General features: G+C 39.9%; 1 protein-coding gene across 4 annotated transcripts in view; it reads right to left on the bottom strand.

Moving 5' to 3' along the window:
- Positions 1-27,040, bottom strand: part of NR3C2 (nuclear receptor subfamily 3 group C member 2) — a 308,032-nt gene that overhangs the window by 29,821 nt on the left and 251,171 nt on the right. For all 4 annotated transcript variants that reach the window (XM_074338455.1, XM_074338457.1, XM_074338454.1 and 1 more), the window contains exons 7-8: positions 5,803-5,933; positions 54-211 (exon numbers count right to left, since the gene is read on the bottom strand). In XM_074338455.1, the coding sequence (XP_074194556.1) occupies positions 54-211; positions 5,803-5,933 (289 nt within the window). The remainder of the gene's footprint in view (positions 1-53; positions 212-5,802; positions 5,934-27,040) is intronic.

The following is a 27,040-nucleotide window of genomic DNA, read 5'->3' as shown; positions in this document are numbered from 1 at the left end:
CAGTGTGGGGTTGTTGATCCTTCATTTAAGAGGTATCAAAAAGCTTTACTTACATCATGCATGGAGTCCAGAAGCTTGGTCAGTTGGTAGAACCTCTGCCAGCTCTGCCCAGAATTGTTGGGACACTTAGTTACCATCTTCCTCAGTTCTTTGATGTAATTTGTCCTCATTTCTTCAAATGCAGCTTGGCTTTTGAGGCCATCCTTCGGAACTGTGTTTAAGGAATACAGACATGTAAATTCCCAGGATGGAAAACACCTTTAGCATCTTAGCAGTTAAATGGCCTGGAATATTTTGAGGTTTTAGGCCTCTAGTTTTAGATTGATATTGAATCTCAATTAATTGCATTTATCAATAAAAACAGCAGTTATTTACTGGTCAAGTCATACATACATGTGCAAAAGAATAACTGCTAGTATTTATCGAGTGTGTATTATTATATACTTTGTATATATTAGCTCACTTAATCTTGAACATCAACCATTATATTATTCTTATTTTACAGATGAGGACACTGAGGACTGAAGGATTAAACACTTGCCCAAGGACACAATAAATAAATGGCAGAGAAGGGATATAAACCTAGGTCGGTCTCTTTCCAAAGCTCGCCTCTCAACCAAAGTGCTTCATTGCCTTGTGGCCTGTCATCAAAGTGTTTGATAAATCCTAACTTGCCAACACCTCAGAAGTAGGAAAATATACTTTGATTTTCCAGGACAACTGGAAGAGCCAAAGACAATCTAAGCTGGGTCTAGAATTAGAAAGTAACTTCTTCATATTCAAGTTCAAATATCAAAGACACTGGGGAAACTGGCAATCTACCAAAGGGAGAATGTGCATGCAAAGAAGCACTTTCCATCCTCTTTGCTCCAAGATCACATGACAACTGAGGCACTGTCATGTGACCTCCCAGACAACCTGATGGGGTGTGTATGTGCAACAGGGTAACTCAACAGTGGCTCTGCATACAAGGGGAAAGCTAAAACTCTCGAAGAGAATAAACCAAGCTCATCTTTTCTTTGGTAAAGTAGAAAATTAAGGATTACGTCTTTAAGTAGTAACTAGCTCTTATATTTAAACAACAGAAACAATCTCACTTAGAAGGAATACTTTTGGACTCAGGACTTGGAAGCATATGAAATGCTTCTGTGACCTGCTGAAAGGACAGGCTTTTTCCCCAGGACATACGTGAGAGCACTTTATGGGCCTGTGCCTGTGTTCTGCAAGGAGGTGTAGGGCAGAGGGTAAGCTAAAGGTATCCCCTTTGAAAATCTACTTAAATATTTGTTTGTTTCTACTACTGCCAATAAACAGTTATGTTTCTGCTTTAACTTTGAAAAATAAAATCCCTTAGAACTCTATTTTTAGAAAATGAAGACCTAATGAAAATTCATCTTGTGATATTAACATTCTGAGTTAGAAACTGCTCTTACTTTGACTTAATTACACATCATATTTGTTAATTTATCGTAACTGGTATAAATAATGATTGACTCGGGTCCTCAGCACTTTAGAATGCTAAGTGCGTTTCTGAATATTACATGCATCCCTGGAAGCCAGGCATACCACTGTCTGCAAATAAAGATAATCCTTATAAAGATATGGATTATCTTGCAAATTAACTTCACATATCATGTTAATAATCTTCTCCTTGAGCTTGATTATTGAGGCTTTTGATATGTGGTTTGCCTAAATCTGTTTCTCTGAGGAAAGAATAAATCTCTGATAGCAACTGCACAAATTCCTGAGGCTGCCACAATATTAGTTGTGGTTTCAAATATTTGACATTCATATTAAGAGTCAAATGCCATCCATTATATACGACAGGTTTTCTTTTTTTCTTTAAAATTAAAACCTTGTTTTAAAAGTATTAAACAAAAATAGAAAAAAACTAAAGAAGTTAGTAATAAAGTCGTAGATCCATTTTCTATCAAAATTTTAATGTTAACCTAAAATTTCCTAAAAGAAACTAGAAGTTAGTGAATAACAGCCTATGCTGCACACCCATAGGTGAACATTTGATTTTTCTTTAAGTTAGAATATTTTATGGAGTAAATCTTTTGTTTTTCAATCTAAATACTATGGGTATCGTTTTATACATTAAAATTTTACCTAAAATTAGAATAAGTGAAGACATTTCCCTATTATATATTAATATTATTTGGCACATTTACTAAGATTAACCGAAGACCTTCCCATTTCTGAAGCTGTGTTATCAGAAATTCTCAAATTATGAACAACTTGTGTCAAATATTACTTACATATTACTGCTGTGACTGAAATATATTGTACCAATTTTCCAGCTAGATATTTTAGAAGTTTAAACAAACCCACAAATAAAGAGAACTTAAGCAAAACCTCAAATTTTGGAGGTCTGCCCAGCTTTTCTGAATTTACTTATTAAATGCAGCAGGGCTGCTGGAAATCATCCAAAATCTATGGGCTGGAGAAGAGTGGAGAGACAACTGGGTGGAAGTTCGTCTGCCGTCTTCAGTGAGCAGAAGGAATACAAAACTCTCTTGATGTAATTGCTAAAAACTTTTCTGATACACTGGACATCAGGTGTGCAATTTAACATCCGAAGTAAGAACAAAAATGTTCATGCATTCTACCCCAAATTTGCAAACTAAGCTTACCAAAGCCTGCAGTGTCTATGAGTCACAAAATTCTTATGCTTTCCTACCTTTTTAGTTTGCTTTTCTTGTATCTACAACAATTAGACTTGAAAGTGCTGAGGTACTTGGAAACTAATAAAGTAACTCAGGTAGCTTTAAAATTATATTGGAATTGATTATAATAGGCTGGCTGATTAAATGCATATAAAAGGGGAGGATATCGTTTAAGGTTGAGTAGACAAAACTTAGAAAAAATTAGTATCACATACGTTTTTAGAAAAAAAATTTCATTTAAATTCTATCATCCATCTGATACGTGTGTGTGTGTGTGTGTGTGTGTGTTGGTGTATACTTTTTTTTTTTACATTTTTCTAATCAGTAATGGTGAATGACAGGTTGGAAAGGGGAATGAGATCAGTCACTGAATTTCAAGATTCTATTGCAAAGTTGTATTACAGAAAGGAAAAAGGACGAACTGAGCGTGTCAGACACCTTGAGGAAGAGTGGAGCAGGGACAGAGACCCTGGTCCTGCTGACCCTGCAGATGCGGGACTGCAAACACAACGCTACAGGAGATCGGCTGAGTGTCAATAGTGAGGGATGGTGCGGCCTGTGGCAAGCGGGAGAACATGCCCTGCCCTGGGCCATCAAATTCAACAAAAATAAAACAAGATAAAAGGCCTAAAGCAACCTAAAAATGCCCTGGCGGCCAAACAAAACACAGCTGTGAAGTGCTGGTCCCTTCCCCTCCCCCCACCTGTGCTGCGGATTGGCCCCCTCTGCTGGAGTCCAGACTCAGCCTGCTCACCAGTCCACTGTCCCTGCTGCTGTCATGTGCCACCAGCCTGCCTCTGCAGCCCTTGCTCTCTGCTCCTGGGAGAGGCCCCAACTGTGAGTCCCAACTCACAAGCGTACTGAACAAATGACACTTGTGTGCCTCTGTTTTGTCAACTTCAGAATAGGGCTATCAATCTCATAGGGTTGTTTTAAACATTAATTTAGATAATACACATATGGAAAACACTTCAGAAACGGTGAGGTGCTAAACATATGTGAAGCAGATTCTGATCCGCGGTCACCACTGGATCCCCTTCCGTTCTGATTCAGGCTCTTCCTCAGACCCAGTCCCTCTTTGCTGGAAATGACATCTTTTCTTATCCATTCTCTCCTCATTACTTTGGCTATGGATGCCACTTTCTATCAAATGACCCTGCTGAAACCTGTCCCTTCTTCCAAGCCCCCGATTCAGGGACCAAGAGAGGGCTGGGCACACACTCGAAGGCAGTGCTTTTCTGCTTGCAGGTGGTCACTCAACCACTGCTTCTCGGAAGACCATGCCACTTGCTCTGGAGACCTCGGTGTCCCGAGCCTTTCTCAATTTCCTCAGGGGCCATAGCACTTGGCTGAGAGATTTCCTCCCCACACTGTCTCCTGCCATCATCCTTGGGCTCACCCTCATCTGATGTGAGCTTTCTTAGCAAATGCCTGTCCCACTGTGTGGGGAGGAGGTGTCATTAACATCCTTGCCAAGGCTAATCCTGTCCTCTCTTATCTCTTCTGGCGCCTTAGGCCATCAACTCTTTCCTTTTATAGTTGGTTCCAGAAGCCTAAAAACGCTGCCCATCCATCTGCAAGTCCCTGGCCATCTGGAACCTGCGTGATGCCTAATGGGTAACTCCAGCAGGCGTCTCTCGGCATTCTCAGCTTCCTCCGAGCAAGCTACGCAGTTAGTCACGCCCCTTTTGGAAACCAACTCTTGGCTTCCGTCACTGTACACTCTCCCTCTCTGACGGGTTTGTCTCTGTCCCTTCAGCCTCTGCCATCCTCCTTTCATGTAGTGTAACTGGATCTGTCCTCTCCTTTCTGTGCCATGGCAACCCCACTCACCAACTGACGTTAGGCTACAATTTTCTATAAGGATCACTTCAAGGTTACATCTGCATACGCAAACCGTCTTCTGAATCCCAGTCCCGCATTTTCTCCATGTTTTGGCCTATTAGGATTCATCTAAAAATTAACCTATCCAAAGTAAAACTCATTTTATACGCCACAAAATCTGCTCTTAACAGATTTCTCTTAACAGTATTTCTCTTAACAGTATCATTACCATCTGAATCATTTCTCTGTTCAAAACCTATGTCACATCTGACCTGTACCATTTTCCTTTCCCCTTCCTGTCAGTTGCCAAAGCCAACTCTGCAGTATTTCTTGAATGCATTTGCTCCTGTGCATCATACAACCAACCATCATCATCCAGGCCATTATTTCAACAGCCTCACAGATCTCTGTGCTTCCAGTCAGGATAGATTCTCTGTCTGTGCCTCTCTCCCTCCCCTTCTCTTGCTGCTTTAGTCTACCAATAGATATATCTTCATAAAGCCATAAAATACAGCTTTCATCACGTCACTCCACTACTCAAAGCTTTCAGTGTTACACGCCTCTGCCCACCTAACAAAGGCCAGGTATCTTCAATAGGTTTTGAATATTCAGATGCAATCTACATCCCAACCTTATTCCCCACTCCCCAACCCAATATAACCTGATGCACCTTGAAAAATTAAATGAATACAAAAATACACTAAAAACTACAAATAACGGGCAAAACAACTCCCCAGAACTAAGTGTGATTGCCTGGATATGCTTTCCCACATGTGCACACTCACTCATACTGTTCCCTGACAGGAATGGCATTTCACAACTCATATCCCATTCATAACCCTTGCAAAGCTCTCCAAGATTCAACTTCATTCTGAATCTCTCCCTGATCCCCAGAACCGAACATGCTCTTTCTGTCTTTGAGCCACCGTGACAGTCTTGATCGTAGTAGATGCTCCCTTTCCACAATGTACTAAAATTATGTTTAAATTTATCTTGCAGTAAAAGTCTCTGAAGGTTGAGACTGTGACACATTCCCCCCCATGCCCTGACTTGCCCAATCCTACCATACACTTAACACACACTTAACAAATATTTAGTGGTCGGATGGATGAAGGAAGGACAGGTTGTGCTCTTTCATGTACCCCAAGCTTCATAGTTTGTAAGTAACTCAGTTCATCAAAGACTAAAGCCCTCGCCCCACCTCATTTTTTATTTTTCTACCAACTACCCAACACTCTAAATAGGCTGCTCTCTAAAGGGGAGATGATCTGACAATATACAAAAAGTGCTAGGGTGGGCATCAATTTACTTGTGCTTAGCAGCAGCAAAACCTTCATGATGGTGTACTCTTCAAAGGTGAGCTGCAGTCGAACGAACTGAAGGCTGATCTGGTGCATCCCCTGGCATAGTTCATACATGGCAGACTGATGCATCTTCTCTCTGCGAAGGAAAAGAAAAAAAACGTCTGAGAAAGCAAGGCCCGTGATCAAGCCCAGACTGGCAGCCGAAGGCAGCCTATTAAGAGATCCGAGTCAGTCTTCCTTTTGGCTTCAACACGGAGCAGATGCAGGGCTTCCAGTTAAGATGGCAGAGGAGGTCACCAACAATTGCTTTAAATGCCAATAAAAGATTACTTTTAACAATTAAAAAAAAATTGTGAAGCAGGTGTGTATTTTAAAGACAAGTTGGATGCCTTTCCCAGTGACCGGTAAATTGCTTCTAGAAAACATTGCCAGGCTGTTTTCTAGGACCCTGTGAGAATGTGTCAGATGCACTGAAAGCAACCGTTCTCAAAGTCTGCCGCTATTTTATTTTGTGCCCTGGAATAAGGAGTGATTGTGGTGTGTGTTCTAGTGAGATGAGCCACAGAGCAGAGAAGCCCACAGACTAGCCCGCAGATACCTAGTACCTACCACCTGGAAGGGCTGCGCTAGGTGCTATGAACATAGGACAGCAATGACCAAATCTTGTTTTCACATGGATTCCCCCTTACAGAGGTCATGAAACATGTTTGTTAACTATTTGCAGTAGCATGTTTAAAAAGGGAAAGCAGACAAAAGTTTAAAAGGAGAGAACCTCAAATGGAATTTCTCAGATAAAGGAAGAAAACAATACAGAAGTTTGCCGCACTGAAGACACGTTTCCATTCAAAGAACCAAATGATTTTCTCCTTCCACTAAATGCAAATGTTTCCATAAAAGTCCACATCACATTACAACAGAAGTCATTATTTCCTCTTTCCATGAGAAGCAAGGCATCTCTTCGTTTTTCAAATTTTTCCCCTCATCATAATAAATCTTTGGGGAGGCCCTGGATAAACTACTGCTTTATAATGACCAGAATGTAATTAGTGGAAGAAATTACTAGTGAAGAACGAGAAAGGATTTCAAAGTCCAAAGAAAGAGAAAAACAGGTTATGATGGTAGATTCATGTATATGAGTGACTGACGGCGGGTAGGAATCTGTAGGAAAGCGACACCGTGATAACTCTACTAGGATGCCATCTTGGGTTCCACTGGCAAAATCTCTCTCATCTCAACTCTGAAAGCCATCTGACAAGAACCCATAATGCAACACAGAACATTTTGCTGTTCATTATTATTATTCTGTCTTTCCTCTCCCATTACAAGCTGGAAGCTATTTTTAATTAAGGTTATATTTTAAACAGACACACACACACACACACACACACACACACAGAGAGAGAGAGAGAGAACAGCAGGAGCCTATGCATTTACCATCTGGAATTAACAACGTAAATAAATGCTAATATGTTTGCTATATTTGCTTCAGATCATTAAAAGTTAAACATGACAGAGTTAAGGCCCGCTCTGTCTTTCCCCGCATCCCATTCATCTTCCTCATTCAAGAAGGAACCCACCCACTTTGAATGATTATCATTTCCTCTCAGATGTATATAGTTTACTACACACGTATTTACCTACAAACACAACATATAGTACTGCTTTCTTTTACGTAAATTGGAAATTAGATATGCACATCCGTCTGCAACTAATTCAATGTATTAATAGTAATTCTGAGATGTATCCATTTTAATACAGGTAAATATAAGTTAATTCATTCTCACTGCTACAAGCATCACTTGTTTGAATACATCACAATTTATTAATCCATTCCACTGATGGGCAGTTGGGCTGTTTCCTCTTTACTGCTATTACACATGACCAAGGGAGCATCCCTGTGCATTGCTCTAGGATACAGAATGAAAACAGAACGCTGAGTCATAGATTTGTGCACATCTGCTGCTTTCATGCCAACCAGTAAGAGATGCGCGTGCCCTTTTATTCCACATCTCCACCAAACTTGTCATTATCCAATTAAACATTTTTTTGCTATCTGATGGGGGTTGAAAGGATAGTTCCATTGTTGCTTTTATTTGAATTTCCATTATCAGCAGTAGGCTGAACGTTTTTTCAAAAGTTTTCTGATCAGCTGCGTTTCTTCTTTGGTGATTTGTTGCTCCATATCTTTACCCATTTTATTGTAAGCTTTTTATTTCCCTTCTATTACGAACACTATCTTTATTCCTAATATTTTTGCCTTAAATTTTTTTCTGATGTTAATATTGTGTCTTCCTTATTTCCTGCCCCCACCTTCTTTCTTCCTGTCTCTTTTATCTTTTGCTCTCTCTTTAGAATTTGCCTAGTAAGCCTTTTATTTAAAGTTCTTTGTTTTCAAACTTCCCACATAATATTTCACACGTCTTTTATAAACAGCAAAAAGCTGAATTAAAAAAAAATCTGAGTTTCTATATTTTAACAGCTCAGTTGAATCTGTTTTCATTTATCATTATATATTTGGATTTTTTTCTACTATTTTAACTTTTCCCCCTCCTTTCCTCCTTTCTATTTTCCTTCTTTTATTGGATTGATCCAGCTTTTAAAAAAATCCCCCTTTTCTCCTCAGCTGGGTTTAGTAGGTATGCATTCTACTTTTACTCTTTAAATAACTAAGTTATGAACTTGCATACTTAAAAATCTACAGTTAATCAATAGCTGTTCCATGAGAAACAGAAAAAATGCCGAGCGCTTTTTCTTTGGTCTCCTGATTCCCATCTTACATGTTACTGTTCTTTAGTCTTTAAATCCCAGCTTGTTTTCCAATCACCCCTGAAATTTGTCCTCTCACACATCCACACCTCACGTCTGTTGAGTTACCAATGCGTTTCTTTGACCACCACTGTTTGCTGCGCTTCACTCTTTACTTCTGGGTTCAATTTCTTACTTATTTTTTTCATATATTCTCATAACTCTTTCAGCAGCAGTCAACCACTAATTGTTTGCCTTTAAGTCTTAATTTGTCTGAAGATGGCTTTATTTCACCTTCATTCTTGAATGATAGTTTAAAAGCTACAGATTTCTAGCTTGACAGGTTAACTTTCGTTAGTACTTCGAAGATAGTATTCTACTACACCAGGGCCTTGATCACTGCTTTTGGGAAATTTCTTTTTAGTCTAATTGTCATTTTTTTATAGGTAACCTGAATTTTCTTTTTGGTAGCTTAAAAAACCAAACTGATGTTTGCAGTTTCATTATGAAGTACCTAGGTGCCGACTAATTTTTATTTCTCCCACTCAGAACTCAATGTCCGTATTTGATTTGAAGATGTAGGTATTTCTTCAGTTCTGAAAAGTTCTTAACACGTTGCGTACGGCGGGGTTTAAATCCCTCATGAAGATTCTCATGATCTCTACGCAACGTGTTAACCATTGTTTTTTCAAATATCACCCCTTCCCCATTCATGTTATGTTTTTCTTTTTGAACTGCTATTAGCAGTGTGTTGGACATTCTCATTTTGTCTTCCACATTAACCTCCCTTTCATATTATTTATCTTCTTATCTATTTCCTAATTAGTTTTTTTTCCTTTTTCTGTATCTAATCTGTTTAATGTCTACAATGTTTTTAATTATAATGGCAATATTTTTCATGTCTACGTGCCTAGAAATGCTCTATTTAGTTCCTTCTCAAACATTTCTGTTATTTTTGCCTAAGATACTTCTTATTTTTTTGTTCTTATATCTCCTTTCTCTAAATTATATCTTTACCTAGTATATCTCTAAATACTTTCAACATGTTTATTTTATAGTTTCTTCCATATTTCTTAATCAATTTTGGGGGATGCTAAATGCATATCTAACATGTATTGTTTTGGCATGCATTTGTCTTCTGGGTGAATCCTAGGGGCAGTACTTGCATCTGACAGTCTGATCCCCTCAGGTCCCCTGTGCTCGAGGCAGAACAGGCAACCTTGGCTTTGCCACAGCTGGGCCAGGAGATGCGCAACCCGACAGCCTTTCAGTGTGCGGGCTTTCTGGGCCTGTGGGCTGTCATTCCTGAGACCCAGACTCATCCCATAGAAAACAGGGATACTAATAACAGTTTCAACCTTGCAGGGATGCAGTAACCACCTGTGTGGAAGTTCTTTAAGTATAATGTTAGCCTTTTTATTTTTTTTATTTTTAATTTTTAATATATAATGGAGATAATAAAATGTTTCTTGAAAAACCAATGATCATTTTGGTTAAAACAAACCAAGAAATAATCAAATTCTTATAATGACTTTTTAGGAAAATAATATTATTGTTGTTATTATTTCTATGTGCAGGATGGTAAATCAAGAGAGCCAGAGAAATGCAGGTTTTCAGGAAGGTGGAAGTGATTTGCCTGGAGTAGAACATGAGAACTTAAACACCTCAGTGTCGAAATGTTTCTGTTATCAGATGTGTTAACAAAACATCCACAGACAGATTAAAGGTTAAAGAGAGCCCTCAGATTCAACCTGAAAACAGATTAGAACATTAATGTGTGACAACACACCTAAAGGAAGCATTTTTTGCCACTTCAGTATGAACAGCATCTCTTTAACTCTTTCTTGAGGTAATATTACCTGAATAACCTTTACAGTCTTATAGGCTATCACTTCTGGAGTGTCTACCATACACCACAGCTCGATTTCTTCTTGCTAATTCTCACAATGCCCTGTGAAGAATTATCCGCATGTTCATGATAAGGAAATTTAGGTGCCTGATGCAGCCAGGATCCAAATCCAGTTGTTTTTTTTTATTACTTCAGAATGCATGCCTGTATCCATGAGTTTGTTTCTGCTTCATTTGTTTGCTTTGCTTTTTAGATTCCACATGTAAGGAAAACCACGTGAGAACAAACTGAGGGCTGCCAGAGGGGAAGGGGATGGAGAGATGGGCAGAAAAGGGGAAGGGAATTAAGAAATACAAACTTCCAGTTATAAAATAAGTCACGGAGATGTAATGTACAGCATAGGCAATAAACTCAGTGACGTCATACTAACTGTGTACAGTGACAGATGGTTACTAGACGTCTTGTGGTGATCACTTTGTAAGTTATACACATGGTGACTCACTATGTGTACACCTGAAACTAATATTGTCTGTCAACTATAATTTTTTGAAAAATTTAAGAAAAATTAAAAACGTATGCCTTTTCCTCTCTTCATGCTACCAGCCCAATAGGTTTTAGCTCTTTTCTCCAGAGTATCTCTGAAGTGACACTTGGTGCTTCGTATGTTTTGTTATTATATTCACTCATTTGTTTATCCTTTGCCCTCATCATGTGGTAAGATTTTGTTTTCAAATTCCATTGCTGTTTCTACTGCATGAAACTGAGCTCTCTAAATGAAGAGTACTGTGTACTCAATATAGCCTGAAATTTCCAGAAAATAGGCCATCTTAAAAACACACCACTTTACATCGCATCACTTTTGCGCAATTAGGTTAAATGCACAGAGATGTACATCCAAAGAAGTGGAAACAAGGACAATCTTTTTGGCATGATGCTGATATTGATTTTGCAATATTACTTCACAAAAATATTCTTTTCTACATGCTTTTATTCATTTAATAATCTTACCTCATTTTGAGTAGGATCATGTAAAACTATAGGGACTACTTTGGGAAAGAGATGAAGTTTGTATAATGCTTGTAAAAGATAAAGGTAAATGCAAAAGTCACCCTTGAAGAGTGGACTAATATTAGGTCAGCAGGAGATTACCGTGTTAGGAAACGTCCCTATATTAAAGCGCACACCAGACTTAGATAACTGATAGCTGTCAGTCTCTACTTGTGAACTGTGGGCACATGTCATCCATTTCTAAACATTACCTCATATGCAGGGACAGAATAACCTCTACTTTGGATAAATAAATACAACAACTAAAGTGAGCATAGAGACGCAGTTGTAATTCCCAAGACCCTGGGTGAAAAATCTATGAGAACAATAGTTCTAAAATATTTCTGAACAAATCCTTCAAAAAATAAAAACAAGAAACATTTCAGTAGTTTTGTAAACTTGTCATTTTCTCCAACTAGGAAACCAATTTTATTCATAGCTGTAACTTTGTCTGGTCCTTTGTTAGAACATCCATTACGTTAAACTTAAAATCATGGCCATTTGAAAATAGTTTTCAAATAAAACTAACATAATCTAATGTCTCCAAACCTGATTCACTTGGAACAAAAGTGAATAATTAAAGGGTTAGAAAATGTTTTTTCCCCCCCTGGATTTTGAGAGAATGTAGAGCTGGAAAAGGAATTTATGCACACAATAAGACTAGGATTTAGAAAAAGCCCCGTCAAAATCAGAATGGGAAGGACATTCACAATTTAAAGGATCTGTATGCTAGTTGCCTGCTTTTAACTTAGTAGCTAAACAATCTGAACAATTTTTGTGTCTACAGAACCCGTGCCCTCTTGCCACCATTATATGTTAATAGTGTTGCCCTATTTCACATTATGAGGTCATGGGTTCTATCGAACCTACTGGCCAACAGAAGCTGTCAGAAAAAAAGACTCTTGTTTTCGTATTCAAATGTTGGTTTACCAAGACACTACCAAAAAAATGTATTCGAAAAGCTTAGTCCACCAGTGATCTGGAGGTCCACTGGAGGCGGATGATTTAGGAAATCATTGCCCCAAACTAAATGCAATCCTGGAATCATAGTCATGTTTTACTCTGGTAGAAATAGATATTTGAGCAGTACATGCTGATATGTAGATATATGATAAGCCCACAAAACATTCCCACCTAGCCTGAACACCTCCAGGTAGCTCCCATGCTGTGGCTGTCTACAGGCAGAAAGCAAGCTAACTTCTTCTTAAAGAATCTCTACAAGAATTGAAACCCTGATAAATTTAATAAAATAAAATTAAAAAAAAAAAAAAAAAAGAATTGAAACCCTGGTCTCAAAGATGTCTGTACATCCGTGTTCATAGCAGTGCTATTCACAACGTCCAAAAGGTGGAAGCAACCCAAGTGTCCATAGACAGATGAATGGATAAACGGAATGTGGCATAAACCTCCAATGGACTATTAACTAGCGGCTATTCTGACACATGCTACAACATGGATAAAACTTGATGACATTCTGCGAAGTGAAGTAAGCCAGTCACAAACAAAAACAAAACAAAACAAAAAAATGCTGTATGATTCCATTTATATGAGGTACCCAGTCAAACTCATAGAGACAAAAAGCAGAACGGTTGTTACCAGGGGCTAGGGGGAGGGGGTGATGGGAACTTGTTTACACAATGTGAATGCTCTTAACATTATAGAACTGTATAGTTAAAAATGGTTATGATGATAAATTTTGTTATCAACATTGTATCTCAATTAAAATCTTTCTAATAAAACAATAGCATCTTTACAACCCATGATCCTACCTGCCATACTTTGATAGTGATTAAAAAATTAAGATTTGCATTTCATTATATAACTTCTCTTAGGATTCAGGCTTGTTATTTATTCTTCTTTTATAATATATAAAATAGCTCTCTTCCCACTATTTTATCTACTTGACTTTTGTCTTTTTGTATCTCGATGGATATTAAGTCTTACTGTATCAATGCTTTTATTGCAAGCTGTGCTAAATGCTTCTTGAAAGCGGGAAGAGTGAAAATTCTTTAATAAACCATAATTTCAAAGTCAGTTAGAAACCGTTCCCCAAAGGCCTGGCCATTGTAGTTTTGGTACCCTAAAGAGGAAGGGAAAACAGAACTACCTTTATCATTCTTTCAAAGAATTCACATTTAATAAATGTAATCCTTTCACACTGGCTGATTTTTTATAAATGCCAAAACACGAGAGGTTCCCAACACTTCCATCTATGGGAGCCCATGAAAGGTACCATGACTTTTTAAACTGAAGATCCTTTAGCAATATTGCACTGAACTGTACCTTTGTCACCTAAATATATTTTATTTTAGATGTGTAGACATCACTTTATTTAGTAAGGAACAACAAAAATAAACCTTGGAAATATTTCACTTTAGCCCTTGAATGAAACAATAGGCAACTCTCATCCCTTTTGAAGGTCTGTGTTCTCCCAGATAATAAGGTGCATATCTTTCTATGGTTGATTTTTTTTATGGGGCACAGGTCCAAAATTATGTGAATGCTTAATAAACATCTGACAGCTACTGATAATAGGGAAACCCAATGGATTTCGTAGACTTTGAGACACTCTTCAAATATAGATATAACAACACATAGCAATGCTCACTAATGCTGAACTTCTGTAGTTCCCGGAATCTCAGGAAGAGTCTTAAAAAACATGTTTGCTAACATGCTATTACTTCCATAAATTGCTCCTAGGTGTGTGTGTGTGTGTGTGTGTGTGTGTGTGTGTTACATTGCTAGAATGTATGCCATAGTGTCAATGAGAATTAAATAACTTGAGCAAATTGGTGCACACACATAATCACAGTAGAGCTGAAAAACCAGACCTCCCTTACATCTGATACTGCAAACCACATCGTTATGTCTGAATAAATCTAACATCTTGTTACATGGTCAGTGTAACAGATGGGCCCTGTCTCAGGCTTGTTATTTTCCTAAGACACAGCATGCAGAAACAGGTTTTTTTCCCCAAATCTTAATTAAAATAAAAATGACCTCCATTTGAACATTCCAATTATTCCAATTTACCGTTTATAATTTTTTTTTCATAGTCTTATTAGATTTTTCCTTAATAGACAAACAAGATAGATCTGTAGGAGGACCGTTTTCCTAGTTGCGGTTCTGATGTCTGTTACTTTTTATAGTATTTACATCATTTATTTACTGCCAGGGCAGAACTCAGCCGCCTGGGTCTACGAATCACTGGAGAATGTTGTTTGTGGTCTGCTTTACTGGACTACGATGCCAGAGAGAGTGGTGTCCCAATGGTCTCCATGACATTCATCTATTCCCTATTAATTTTACAGGGTCAAGCCTAGTAATAGTTAAAAGCCAATTCAGTGTTTTGTTTGTCACCTTAATTGATGTTCCAGAATGGATATGTTTTCACAGAACTGCCCTTGGCCTTAAGCATCATAATTTCCACTGGCTTTAATGGATGTTATACAGATCAAAATAATGCATGATGGTCTAAAACTCTAGAAGGTGTCTGGTTACATGGCAACCATAATTTACCACGGGCAGTCCTAGAAATCAGGAAATAAATGTTTGTTACCATAAATTTTTCTAAAGTTTTAAAAAAATTGTTTTAATTTTTATTTTTTTTATAAAACAGTCCTTTGTACTTTAGATTTTTAAATACTTTTATATAGTTAACAGAGTTTATTTTGGGTACAAGGACACATGTTTTTCATAGAGGAAAGAAAACAAGCAGCCATAACCTACTGTGAAAATTCATATGCTGGAGAAAGTTAAATTAGGGATATCTGTGATAAATCACATTACAAAAATGTTTTGGCTTGACCAAAGGTTTAATCTTAGTATTTACTGGATTGTGAATTTCCTCAAGCCAGTTACAATATAATTTATTTAAAAAAGTGATCTCTAAGCTACTTCATATGACTTTATATATCGTATCATGTGAGACACAGCTGTCCTTGAGATATGTGACTAAATGTCTCACACTAAGATAAGGTAAAAAACAACAGCAAACTGCAAAATGTTAAAAAGGGATACTAGCTGTCTATGTCGACAGCGAGGGTCTTTGGCTGGAACTCTGTTTGTGCTGGAAGGACCTACTGCCAGCAGCCCTTTAGTAGGGGACACGGGGGCTGGCTCGATCGTTCACTAGACATTTTAAGACCTAGTGAATTGAATATTCTGATTCTAGGTTTTGGTAAGGAAGTTTATATATGTCTGTGACAGAGGAGCAGATCTAGTTCTTGACTGAAGATTTACGTATTCCAAATAAGAACAAGAAAGTCAAACCTCGCTGAAAACAGTATCCTAGGATTTGAATCCAAGCCATGTGGTCTCAGAGCCTGCACTCTTCACTGTTAAAGTTAAAACAGTCAGCAGCGTGCTCGGAATCTTATGAGCCCTTAACAAGCACTAACCACATTAAGGCTTGTCGCCAGAATTGCCCTACACATAGAAAGGATACAAAAGAACAATATTCTCCAGTGATGGAATTTTTTAATATTATCAAGCCTCCTTTTTTTTTTTTTTTTTTTTGTAGGCTGTAGACTTTAATAATAATTCCTGGAAATTTAATGGTATGCAGACCACAGATGGTTTAATGGAAGAAAACCTTCTGTGACTTCAAACAGGGACATTTGGGGTATACACGTTGCTTAATTTCAATAAACGGCCATAGTCTCCTCACCTCACCACAAAAAGGTGACCTTCCTACTTGATAACCGGTGAGTTTCAAGAATGTGAACAAAGTTAACGGCTGAATTTAGAAGTGATGCTAGACTATTGTTTGGGCAAAAGGTGATAGCAAATCACTTTTTCCTAGTAGTACAACAAAAGACATGTATTAAACTGCAGCTTATGGCGTCCTATACTTCCAGAAGCAAAAGTCGCATTATTCTGGCAGCCAGACCCTGGTGTGGGTTACAAAGAAGGACCCTGACCCTGACAAAGGCCAGATATACAGTGGCAGTTCACACGGCAGCAGCAGAGAGGGGCTCACACTTGCAAGGGGACTCCAGCTTGTCGACGTGTTAGGGGACAGTGATGTGGAAGGTAGAGAGCAATTGTGCTCGCCTGACAAGATCACACATACCTTCTTTTACCTGGAAAGTCTTGCTTCGGAGGAAGAAAATAGCTAACCCTTCAGAAACTATTATCCCAGGTACCATATTCATTAATCAAACCGGGTCCCAGAAAACATTTTCGGGTGCCACAACTCTGGGTGTAAGGTCGTTTCTTGTGTTTGAATTATTCTAAAAGCTGGTAAATCATCTGCCTTAAAAAAAAAAAAATGATGTTGAACTGAATTAATTTATTAAGAGATTTGCCATGTGTCCTTTCTTATTACTGATGCTGAACATCTGTCACAAAGCAGATTTTGTTCAGGACATTATGAACAACTACATCATTCATAACTGCGTGAAATAAGTAGAACGCGGCAAGGCCACGACACCAGTGGTGACATCCATTTCCCGTAAAGCGTCAACACTGAAACGCACACTACATGTGCGCATGAAGTGCCATGAACACCATGCTTATTCAAAGTATAGCTTCAATATTTCTTCTTTACCCGCTTATAGAAAATCACTAGTCAAGAGGGCTGAGGAGTACAGCTGACATTTTGTAAACTTCTCGTCTGTTTTGAAATTCTGTGAACTTCTGAACTTCCTCTCATCAGAAGGAAGTGGCCATGTCGTCTTTCTTTAATGACAAATGGTTCTTTGGGGTGTTGTGTTCATTCTGGGCAACTGAGACAGAGACGGAGACAGAGACAGAAAGACAGAGAGACAGAGAAGGAGGGAGGGAGGGAAGAAGGGAAGAAGAGGAAGGGAAAGGGAGAGGGAGAAAGAAAGAGAGAGAGAGAGAGAGAGAAGGCATTGCAGTGATTTGAGCCCCTCCCTCCCCCTACTGCTCGGCACCAAGAACTGGGGGGTGGTGTTTGGGGTGAGGACAGCCAGTCAGCAAGTTGGCAGCAATGTTTTCTGCAACAAGGACGAAGAACAGCAGTCAGGAAAAATATAATAAAAATCAGAAAACTAGAGCCATTCCTTCAAGTAACTTCTGGAACAGAAATTTCAATGATTTTAAGAGCAAGAACAAGACTGCTGGAGCTTGTAAGAAAATGTTTTCCATTTATGATTACCACCCCAAAGAGCACAAAAGGTCATACTAAAGGAAAACTGCATCGTCAGTTGTCTTCCCCCTGGAAAAGCGTGCAAAAGCTTTAACACACGTAATTTCAGTGTCAAAACAACGGGATATAACATTTTAGTCAATATATGCAATACTTGGTGATATCGCCTCATTCTACATGAGAGGGAGTGAAGGGGAAACAGAGGGTGAACAGGAGGAGAAGAGAAAGCTAGAAAGTGAAGGGAAAGGAAAAGGGTCAAGCAGAAATGAAAGACAAGAAAGAGGGGAGGAAAAAAGGTCCGTGGTGGAGGGAAGGAGGAAAGGCAAGGCAGATATAGCGAGACAAAAGGAGAGCAGGGGAGGAAGAGCCCGCCCTGTTCTGAAGTGTGAGCCCGCGTTCTTTGTGCCCTGTGCTTCGGTAACTTCAACTCTGACTTTCAGACACTCCCTCATCCTGCCTGGTACCATTTCTCACGCCTGGACTGCACGTGCCACGTCTTCACTCTGCTCCCCCAAATCCTAGCCCTCCAACAGGGGCTACCACAGCCTTCAAAGCCAGACAGTTCTGCCAGGCAGTACTCCTGCATCACTTTAGACCAGAGGAATCACTTTCTCTTTAAACTCCTGGAGCACCTCTCTTAAAGAAAATGTATTTGTCACTTGTCATGTGCGCTGTGTCTTGCTGGGCCACCATAAACATGTCTATGTCTTAATCCACCAACCACACAATAGAATCCTGGAGGATGAAAACTGTGTCTTTCCCTTCGGACTCCTTATAACAGCCACCACAGTACATGTTGTAGATATTCGCAGTATTTACTATTGACCGGCGAAATGCTAATCATTTTTCATTATTATTTTTAGCTAAACAATATTAATAAAGAGACAATTCACATTAGGGGAAGTGATTAGGATATTCATTTGTAATACTGTTCTCCTTTTTAACTGAGCTCTGCTAACCACAAGTTCTCATCGCTGCCAGAATAAGTTATCTGATGGTAAAGCGGAACTACAGAATCCTAAACCATAGGGGGTTGAAAGGGAACTTTGAGACCCTTCCCTCTCCATGACTTTGTAGATGAAGAAAGACGTGGTATAGTAAGTAAGTCCTCACTTAATGTCCTTAATAGGTTCTGGGACTTTAAGCAAGACAACAGACAAGGAAACCGATTGTAAAACAGGCTAATGGATATACACAAGAAGGAAGTTCCTACAGCATCTCATCAACCTTCTAACAAACAATGTCGAAAGAAACGTCATCATTCCAGAACCTGCTGTATTATGAAAACAGAGTGTGCTTTCAGGGAAGTCTTGGCCTCACACCTGAGGTCCACTTCTCAATGGCTATGTCTTCTCAGATGGCACACCACACCTCTCACTGCCTGAGGTAGCCGCGCCATTTATCAGTGATAATAATACCTGCCTTAAAATACAACTGTGTATAAATGAGACGGTTGATATAACAGCATCAAGTACAGCCCATGGCACATGGTAGGCTCCGTGAGTATTCTGCTACTAGACAGAGAGCCCTTTAAGTAAGGAACTATGTTCTCTTTGGCTTCGATTCTCTGATGTCTGAAATAAAGATTATTAAGTCTTTCTTGAATGAGGAAACAGAGATCCAGACCTCCAGTGAGGCTTCCTGAAAGCCAAGGAAAATGAGAGTCTGCGTTGGGGTTTTAAAGATCACCTGGTCCAGTGGTTCTCAAAATGTGGTCTGAGGATTTCTGGGCATCCCCAATACCCTTTCCTGGAGTCTGTGAGGTCCTCCTTTTCTCAACATGTGTGTCTGGGTGAGGCTGAATTTTTTTCATATATGTTGACCAAAAGAACCTATCACAACAGATTAATGTAAGAAACAGAGAACACAGCTGTCTTCATTTAAGGCAGATGGAAGGGATTTACAAAAAGGCAAAATAATGCCATTTTTCTAATTTTTTTGTTTTGGAAAAATAAGTTTTTTTTCATAAAAATGTTTATGTTCTGCTATGTTTATGTTATCTATACATGTAATAGGTTAATGTTATTTTAAAATGAATTGAGAAATCAGTCTGTTAAAAAATCTGTTTTAATTTCTGATACGGATAAATACTAATAAATATCACATGCAAACAAAAGCTCTTCGGGGTCCTCAATGATTTTAAGAGCATAAAGGGAGTCCTGAGAGCAAGAAGTTTGCAAGCTGCTCATCTGGTCCAATTCCCCACCTTCTGCAGAAAGGAAATGAAGGCTTAGTGAAGTTCACTTCCTCAATTTACAAAGTCAAACTCATGAGCAGCAAAGTTAGGTAGGGATGGAGCCCTAGGTCCTCAACAACTGAGGTCTTAAATATTGTCATGATATCAGAAAGAAAAGAAAACAGATTTAGAGAAATAATTGAAAGTTTAAAACAAAGTTTCCACTTACCAGAGAACATTTTAATTCCTATTTGTGTTCTTTTCTACACTGGGCATTTTAAATAATAACTCTTAGGAATGTTGATACATGATCAGTCAGTAAAGGTTCTAAATGTATATAGTCTCTGAAACCACTTAATGTAACCCATTATTAGTCCCAAAGGTCCACACTGTGTGTAACTGCCTGAAAAACCAAGTTCCACTGTCAATGTACAAGACTTGATGCAGTTGAAAGTTTCTGAGTTTTGGACTGAGAGACCATCTGGGTTGAAACCTTTGAGCCACTGTCTCCTTGTTTTCAAAACAGGAATAATAAATTCCCGCTTCATAGCGTTGTGGGGATTAAATAGGATAATGCACTCGAGATAGCGCAGAACATAATGCCTTTCAGAAGCTTTCAGCAGCAGCTCATAATCATTCAAATTCCCCCTCTAACCTACCTATTAACTACTTTTGAACTCTAGTGTCTAAATGGAGACTGTTATGAACCGAATGTTTGGGTCTCTCCAAAACTGGTAAGTTGAAACCCTAACCCACAACGGGATGGTATCAGGAGGTGGGGCCTCTGGGAGGTAATTATGTTTAGGTGAGGTCATGAGGGTGGAGCGCCCAGGGTGGGATGAGAAGCAGCAAAGACAGCCATGTGAGGACATAGTAAGAAGGCACTGCCTGCAAGCCGGGAAAAGGGCCTTCACCAGAACCCGACCTTCCCGGTACCCTGATCTTGGACGCCCAGCCTCCAGAACTGTGAGAAATAACTACCTGTTAATGAAGCTACCCAGCCTGCGGACTTTTGGTATAGTGACCCAAGGTGACTAGGACAGAGAGAGATATACCCACAGCAGAAAGAAAGGCCGGCGTTTATAAATTGCGAATTCCATCGATTCCGTTGAGGCAGTGTCTACTTCAAGATGGAGGGGCACAGATATGGGCCAGGTTGCAAAGGTATCAAACTTGTGTATTGGCTGGAACATACTCCTGTTGCAGCAGTAACAATCCAGGTACGTGCATGCGCTCTCACAAGGAGCCAAGGGCCCCCAAATGACATTCTTTGTTTGTTTCTCTCCCTTCTCTACTTACTTATTTCAGAAAAGCATCAATCCCAGAACCCAAGAAAAATTAAATGACCTCTTTAAATGCACAACCATATTAAATTAGCTTAGGGTTATGGGTGCAAGTGAGGGCTATAAATCCTGAATCATCACTCATATGTGATCCAATAAAAATGGATGATCACGTGGCTCAGTTTGGGTTCTAGAAGCGTCTGAAGACACACGTTCAGAAAACACTGTATGCTTCTGCATCAGGACACCTGCAAGTGTGTTCTCCTTCTTCATTCCAGAGCAGCACCATCAGAGCCACCATCTTTGTGCCTTGTGACCTGTGTCACGGGAGGAAGCCTGGAGGCGTCCATAGTTCTGTAATTTATTAATCCATTCCTCGTCACCTGCCCCACTGCAGTATAATCACTGTATCAAAATTAATTTTTCTATATTAATTTTTCAATAAAGAAATTCACTCCAGTGATTTAATTTTTAATTGAAGAGTATTTTAAGCTGAAGAGACCAAAGCCTTTGAGCATGCTAACTGAGATAAAAAACAACAACGTGCTAATATTAGCCACACAAGCCTTTTAAAGATAACATATGATCTTAAACTGGTTTTGACTTTTATTCAAAACGAAAAATAGCTCCCTCTAGTTCGCCAGAGCAAAGCCTGGACACGTTTCTTGTATCATTACTTCTCCATGTGATTCCAGTATAGTTATATATAGTTATACTCTTCATTCTATTTGCAGTCTCCTATTTGTTTTGCTTTAATTTCATACTATACTGGCAATTACCCAGCTTCATTAACTACTTAGGAAATTTCTCAAGTACACTACAATGCAAGAAATATTAACATATAGCAGTGTTCTTGTAGTAAAACTTGAAAAAAAAAAAAAGCCTACAAAAACGAATCCTTTTCATTTTCACATGCTAAGCCATAAAGACATTGTAGGGTAAACACGTATCAAGAACCTTGCTTCTGACACTTGAGCTAGAAAAAGTACTTATTAACAAACCAAAAACAGTCACTGAGTGCCAGTTATATAGAAAGCATTTTGCTAGACATTATGGAAAAAATTTTAAAAGTATATACTTTCTGTGCTCTAATAGTTCATAGTTTATCTGGAGTAAAACATATATAAAACACTTAAAGCACCAAATAATTAATACAGAAAAAAATACAGAAAAAAAAATTTTTTTTTGGGGGGGGCAAGGGAATAAGTCACTCTTGTCTTTGAGACGTCACCAGAGAGAAAACATCCTTTGAATTGGGGCTTGAGAGAGGGAAAGGAAAATGTCAGGAGCAAAGACACGGCAGCGGGAAGACAGAACTAAGGGAAGAGAAAGGTTATGTAATTTCGCTGGCGCAGAGTTTTTGCAAAGGAGCAGCAAGAAATAATGCTGAAAACAGCATTTTAAAATTAATTAGTTCATCAAGCACCTACTAATGCCAGACAGAATTCTAGGTGCCAGTGATGCAAAGGTGAATCAAACAGGCCAGTTTCCTGCCCTCCCTGAGCCTATGTTATAGCGACAGAAGACCTACTACAGAGAAAAGAAACACATGACATAATGCAGAGGAACGGGGTGGAAGGCTCTACTTTATATCTGGGGGTCCAGCAAAACTGCCTGAATGAATAAGGAGTATCTGGAGCTGAGACAAGATGGTGAGGAAAAACCACACTCCGCCACAGAGCCAACAGCAAGTGCGAAGGGCTGAGTCAAGGAGCTTGGATCTGTCAAAGCACCAAAAGGAGGCCAGTGTGGTGAACCAAGGGCACTAAGCAACGTAAATCCTCCGAGAGACTACACCGAAACGCCACCTTACCATTTTAAATACCACTACTTTGTGTTTGTACACAATCATGACGCCAGGATGAGGGTCTGCCACCCGACCCATGTTCCTTGGGGACACAGCAGGTGGCATTTCTTCGCAATGATGCCTGCACTGTTTCCACTATCCTACCCACTCACCCAGCCCCAGAGCGTGAGCTCCACGTTTTCTTCACTGTTCTTTTCTTGGTGCCTGAACAGTGATGGGTATATTGAAGTTGCTCAATAAATACTTGTTGAATGAATGGACTGACTGAATATCACGCATCTCCTTTTCCCCAGAGTGTTCCAAAATGAAAGGAGGGGTTTGGCAAAAAAGAAGGCGGGTCAAAAAATGAGTTAGACAGGTTACCTGGGGTTCTAGTCTTAAATTCATACACCTCGCGTCAGCGTACTACTCATCTTTCCTAGGTCAGGGCAACCCCTGTCCCTTGCATACTCATGTCAGGAACTTTACTTGATGTGAGCAGTGAAACTCACTGTCGAGTCACCCATTTCTTTAAGAATGTCCCTCCTCTCAATCCCTTTGCTGGAAATGTCTGGAAGTAACTTTGTACTCCAACTGTACTTGTTATCAATATGCTAGGTTGAATTAAGGGGAAAAAAAATACTGCTGACAAAAGAAGGTGATTACACAAGTCATGGGGATATAAACTACAGCACAGGGAGTATAGTCAATAATATTGTAATAACTATGCATGGTGCCAGGTGACTAGACTTAACAGGGGGAAATCACTTCATAAGTTACATAAATGTTTAGCCACTATGCTGTACAGCTGAAACTAATATAATATTGAATGTCAACTACAATTGAAAAAAAAATTTACAGTAAAAAGGGGAGAGAAATGAAGGGAATGTTTTGAGGGACTATCCTTTCCTCTGCCGCCATGCAGGACGAGTGATTACTTTTTTTGTTTGTAGCTTATAAAATCTCCTCAGTCCCCACTGTACCTTCCCCTACAGCTCCCTCTGTGTACCCTTCTTCAGGTAGCAAGATGTCCTCTCTACTCTGCCTTTGTGTAAAAGAAAAGAGAGCGCCATTCTGCAATGCTTCCGCCCTTTGCAGACAAGGACTGGCCATTTTCTACTTGTGACACTGTTTTTCTTTATTCAGGACTCTCAAACGCAACTGTCTGTAGAGGCCAGGCCTGGGCGAAGACGGCCAGGTCCAAACCAGTGGGCAGTGGTGGGAGTAGTGAACCCAGCAGCACGGGCACCATCTCGAGGGGAAGCTCTCCCTTCGTGCCCAACAAAACGCTCAGACCTTTCTGCTGCAGACCTCGTCTCTCTAGTTGCTGGTACAGGGCCTGGGTTTTCTTGGGGCTCCAGGGAGAGATAAGGTATAGAAGGAGGATTTAGTTTATTTTTTCTGTTAAAGTTTATTCCCTCATACTAAATCAGAACTTAAGAAAAAAAAAAAAAAGGAAATCTCAGAAGACTGCTGGTTTTTCAATAACAGAAGAGGGTGTGTGTGTGTGTGTGTGTAAGACAGAGTGAGACAGAGAGGGATTGAGAAGAGAGCAGGAAGAAGAGGGAGGGAAGTGAGGAAGTGGGGAAGGAGGAGGTCAGAGACTAGAAAATATACAGAACAGTATCCCCACGCGCAGAGGCGAAGTAAGAATTCCTATTTGAAAGAAGAAAAAGGAAACAGAGAGGGGAAACAGAGGCTGGGGACAGAGGAGGGAAACAAATGGAGCCAGTCAGTCAAGGGGAGCTGACCCGGCTCATCCTCCCTCCCTAGCCTATCTCCTCAGAACTCCTGTCCCTCACCTGTCACTGGCCCCGACCCTGACCCCGCACAGAAGTCACCTCTGGTGGCTCAGGAATGTCAATCACCCAGCCTCTGGAGGGAGTGCAGGGCGTACTACGTTCTAACTCCAACCGCCCTCAGCCCCCCTGAGGACGCTTTGATCCCAGGCTGAACAATGGTGACGTGGCCTTGGAACACACAGCCCGGATATGAGACAGGCCTACTGAAGGGACCATGAGGGCACTGTCCTGTTGGCAGAGTTGCCTGAGAGGCCGTCACTAAGGGCAACTGGACTGTGGCAGCACAGTGACCCCCGCTGGGGACACAACATAGATGGACAGCGCTCCAGGAAACATGACCTGAAATGACTGATAACTGAGTCCTATACTTTTCTACTGGTGCTGCCATGACACAGCCAACGCTTTAAACCAAGGGGATGGTGTGGGTAGAATTCGCCTTCCTCGCTAATGAGCTGAGGCAAATACCTTCCCTCTTGGAGACACACTCAGAGTATCCACAGGACGGGGTCAGCAAGTGACACCAAGACTTAAAACAACTCTCTCTCTCTCTCTCTCTCTCTCTCTCTCTCTCTATCTTACCAATATCTCTCAACCAAAATAACAGGTTCAGAACTATGAAGACAGTGAAAAGTCACCCAAGAAACACTTCTCATTGGGCGACAACTTGAGACAATATAAAACTGCTTCTAAATATTAAAAAAGAAATACTAAATATACTTTCAATCCTAAAGTACTGGCTGAAACTTAGAAGAGAATGGAACCTTGAACCTTCATTTCAGAAACTGCAAAAAAAAAACCACAAAACAATTTGAAGAAATTTCATTACCGGCTTAAATGGGAGTTTTACTATGTATATTGAAAAGAAATTTGAATAATTGCAATGATCTGTGGCAATATACAATAAGCTGTTTCAAGGTAAAATTGAATAATTAATCATTTAATACATATTTGAAAAGTTTTGAATTGATCATAAGAAAAGTTTTATGCTAATTTAAAGTATTAACTCGTATCTTTTCCGCAATGTTTAATAAAAAATTGGAAACAATGTTTTCCTTAACTATTCCCTACTTCCCACCTTTCCTCCAACTCCAACAATGCTCTAGTACATGGCTGAAGGGTAAGACCTTTGGGAACGTTCCGATCTGTTTCACAGTTGAAGAACAAACACCAACGACCCCTATTAAAGTCTTGTTAAACACAGCAATGCCCCTGTTCTAATCGATGCATTCTCATGTCACACTTCTTTACCATAAACTGCATTCTCATAATTAGACACGATGACTTAGAAAGCCCCTTCTAGACTGATTTTATGGCATACCTACTGTGCCTTGGACATAATGCTATGTGCTGGAAATTAACAGTGATAAAGACAGAGTCTGTAACTTCAATGAGGTACCAGTGAAACAAGGGTGGGGTGGGGGATACAGACACCTGAAAATGGGCTGTCAATACAGGTGAGAGGTGGGCTCAAACAGGCGCAGGTTGGCGGGTTGGTGGGAGCACAAGGAAGGAGCACATCAGTGCATTCTACCCTTAGCTGAATGGCATACATGACTCCTGGGCACAGAATGCCAGACTGGCCTTCACTTTGGTGGGAGGGTACAGAAGTACAGTAACTAGCTGAGGGCAAGGACACGGCCATGCTCAGCACACATGAGTTTGCAAGCTGTTGGCAGGCAATGAGTAAGGCATGCTTTGAGTGCGACATAGCTCAGGTCTTACTGGGACTGCAACAGCATCCAACAATGGTAGCTATTCTTTCCTTCCTGAAATCCTCTCTCACCTTGGGGTCTGTGACATAACACTCTTCTGTCTTTCCTCCTTCATCCACTACCTCTAAAATGAGTTCAAATTTTGCATCTTTAGCTGGGACCTCTCTTTAAGCTTCTGACCTGTATAAATAATTGCCTACTGAGAACTTCCTCTCGGATAATGTTTCAAAGGCAATTCAATCTTATCATGTTCAAAAATGGCCTCATGCTCTCCTCTCCTCTTCCCTTCCACACTGTGGTCCTCTATCCTTGTTCCCCATTCCGGGGAGGGGCACCAAATCCTACCTGGCATTAGAGGCAGAGGCCTGGAAGTCATCCTTGATACCTACTTCTTCGTCCCCTCCAATCTCTACCAGAATCCACCCACTGGCAATTCCAAATGATTTTGCCTTTCAACATCTTTGCATTTATATTTGTCGCCATGTCCATCATCGCATTGTCTTGCATTCAGTTCCTTCCTGCCACTGGGCCTTTGCACACGCTGGTCCCTCAGCCTAGATCAATTTTCTTCCTCCTACACTACCTTCGCCTGGTTGACACTAGCTAATCAATCCAGGGAAGCCTTTCCTGACTAGATCGATACCTCCATGAACTGCTCTCAGAGCACTTTCCCTTTCAATAGGTATCACCTTTATATCTTTAGCATTCTTTGATTATTTTCTATCTCC

This window comes from Rhinolophus sinicus, linkage group LG07 (genome assembly GCF_036562045.2).
Source record: "Rhinolophus sinicus isolate RSC01 linkage group LG07, ASM3656204v1, whole genome shotgun sequence".
Taxonomy (NCBI): Eukaryota; Metazoa; Chordata; class Mammalia; order Chiroptera; family Rhinolophidae; genus Rhinolophus; species Rhinolophus sinicus.
This window is presented reverse-complemented; position numbering and strand designations above follow the sequence as displayed.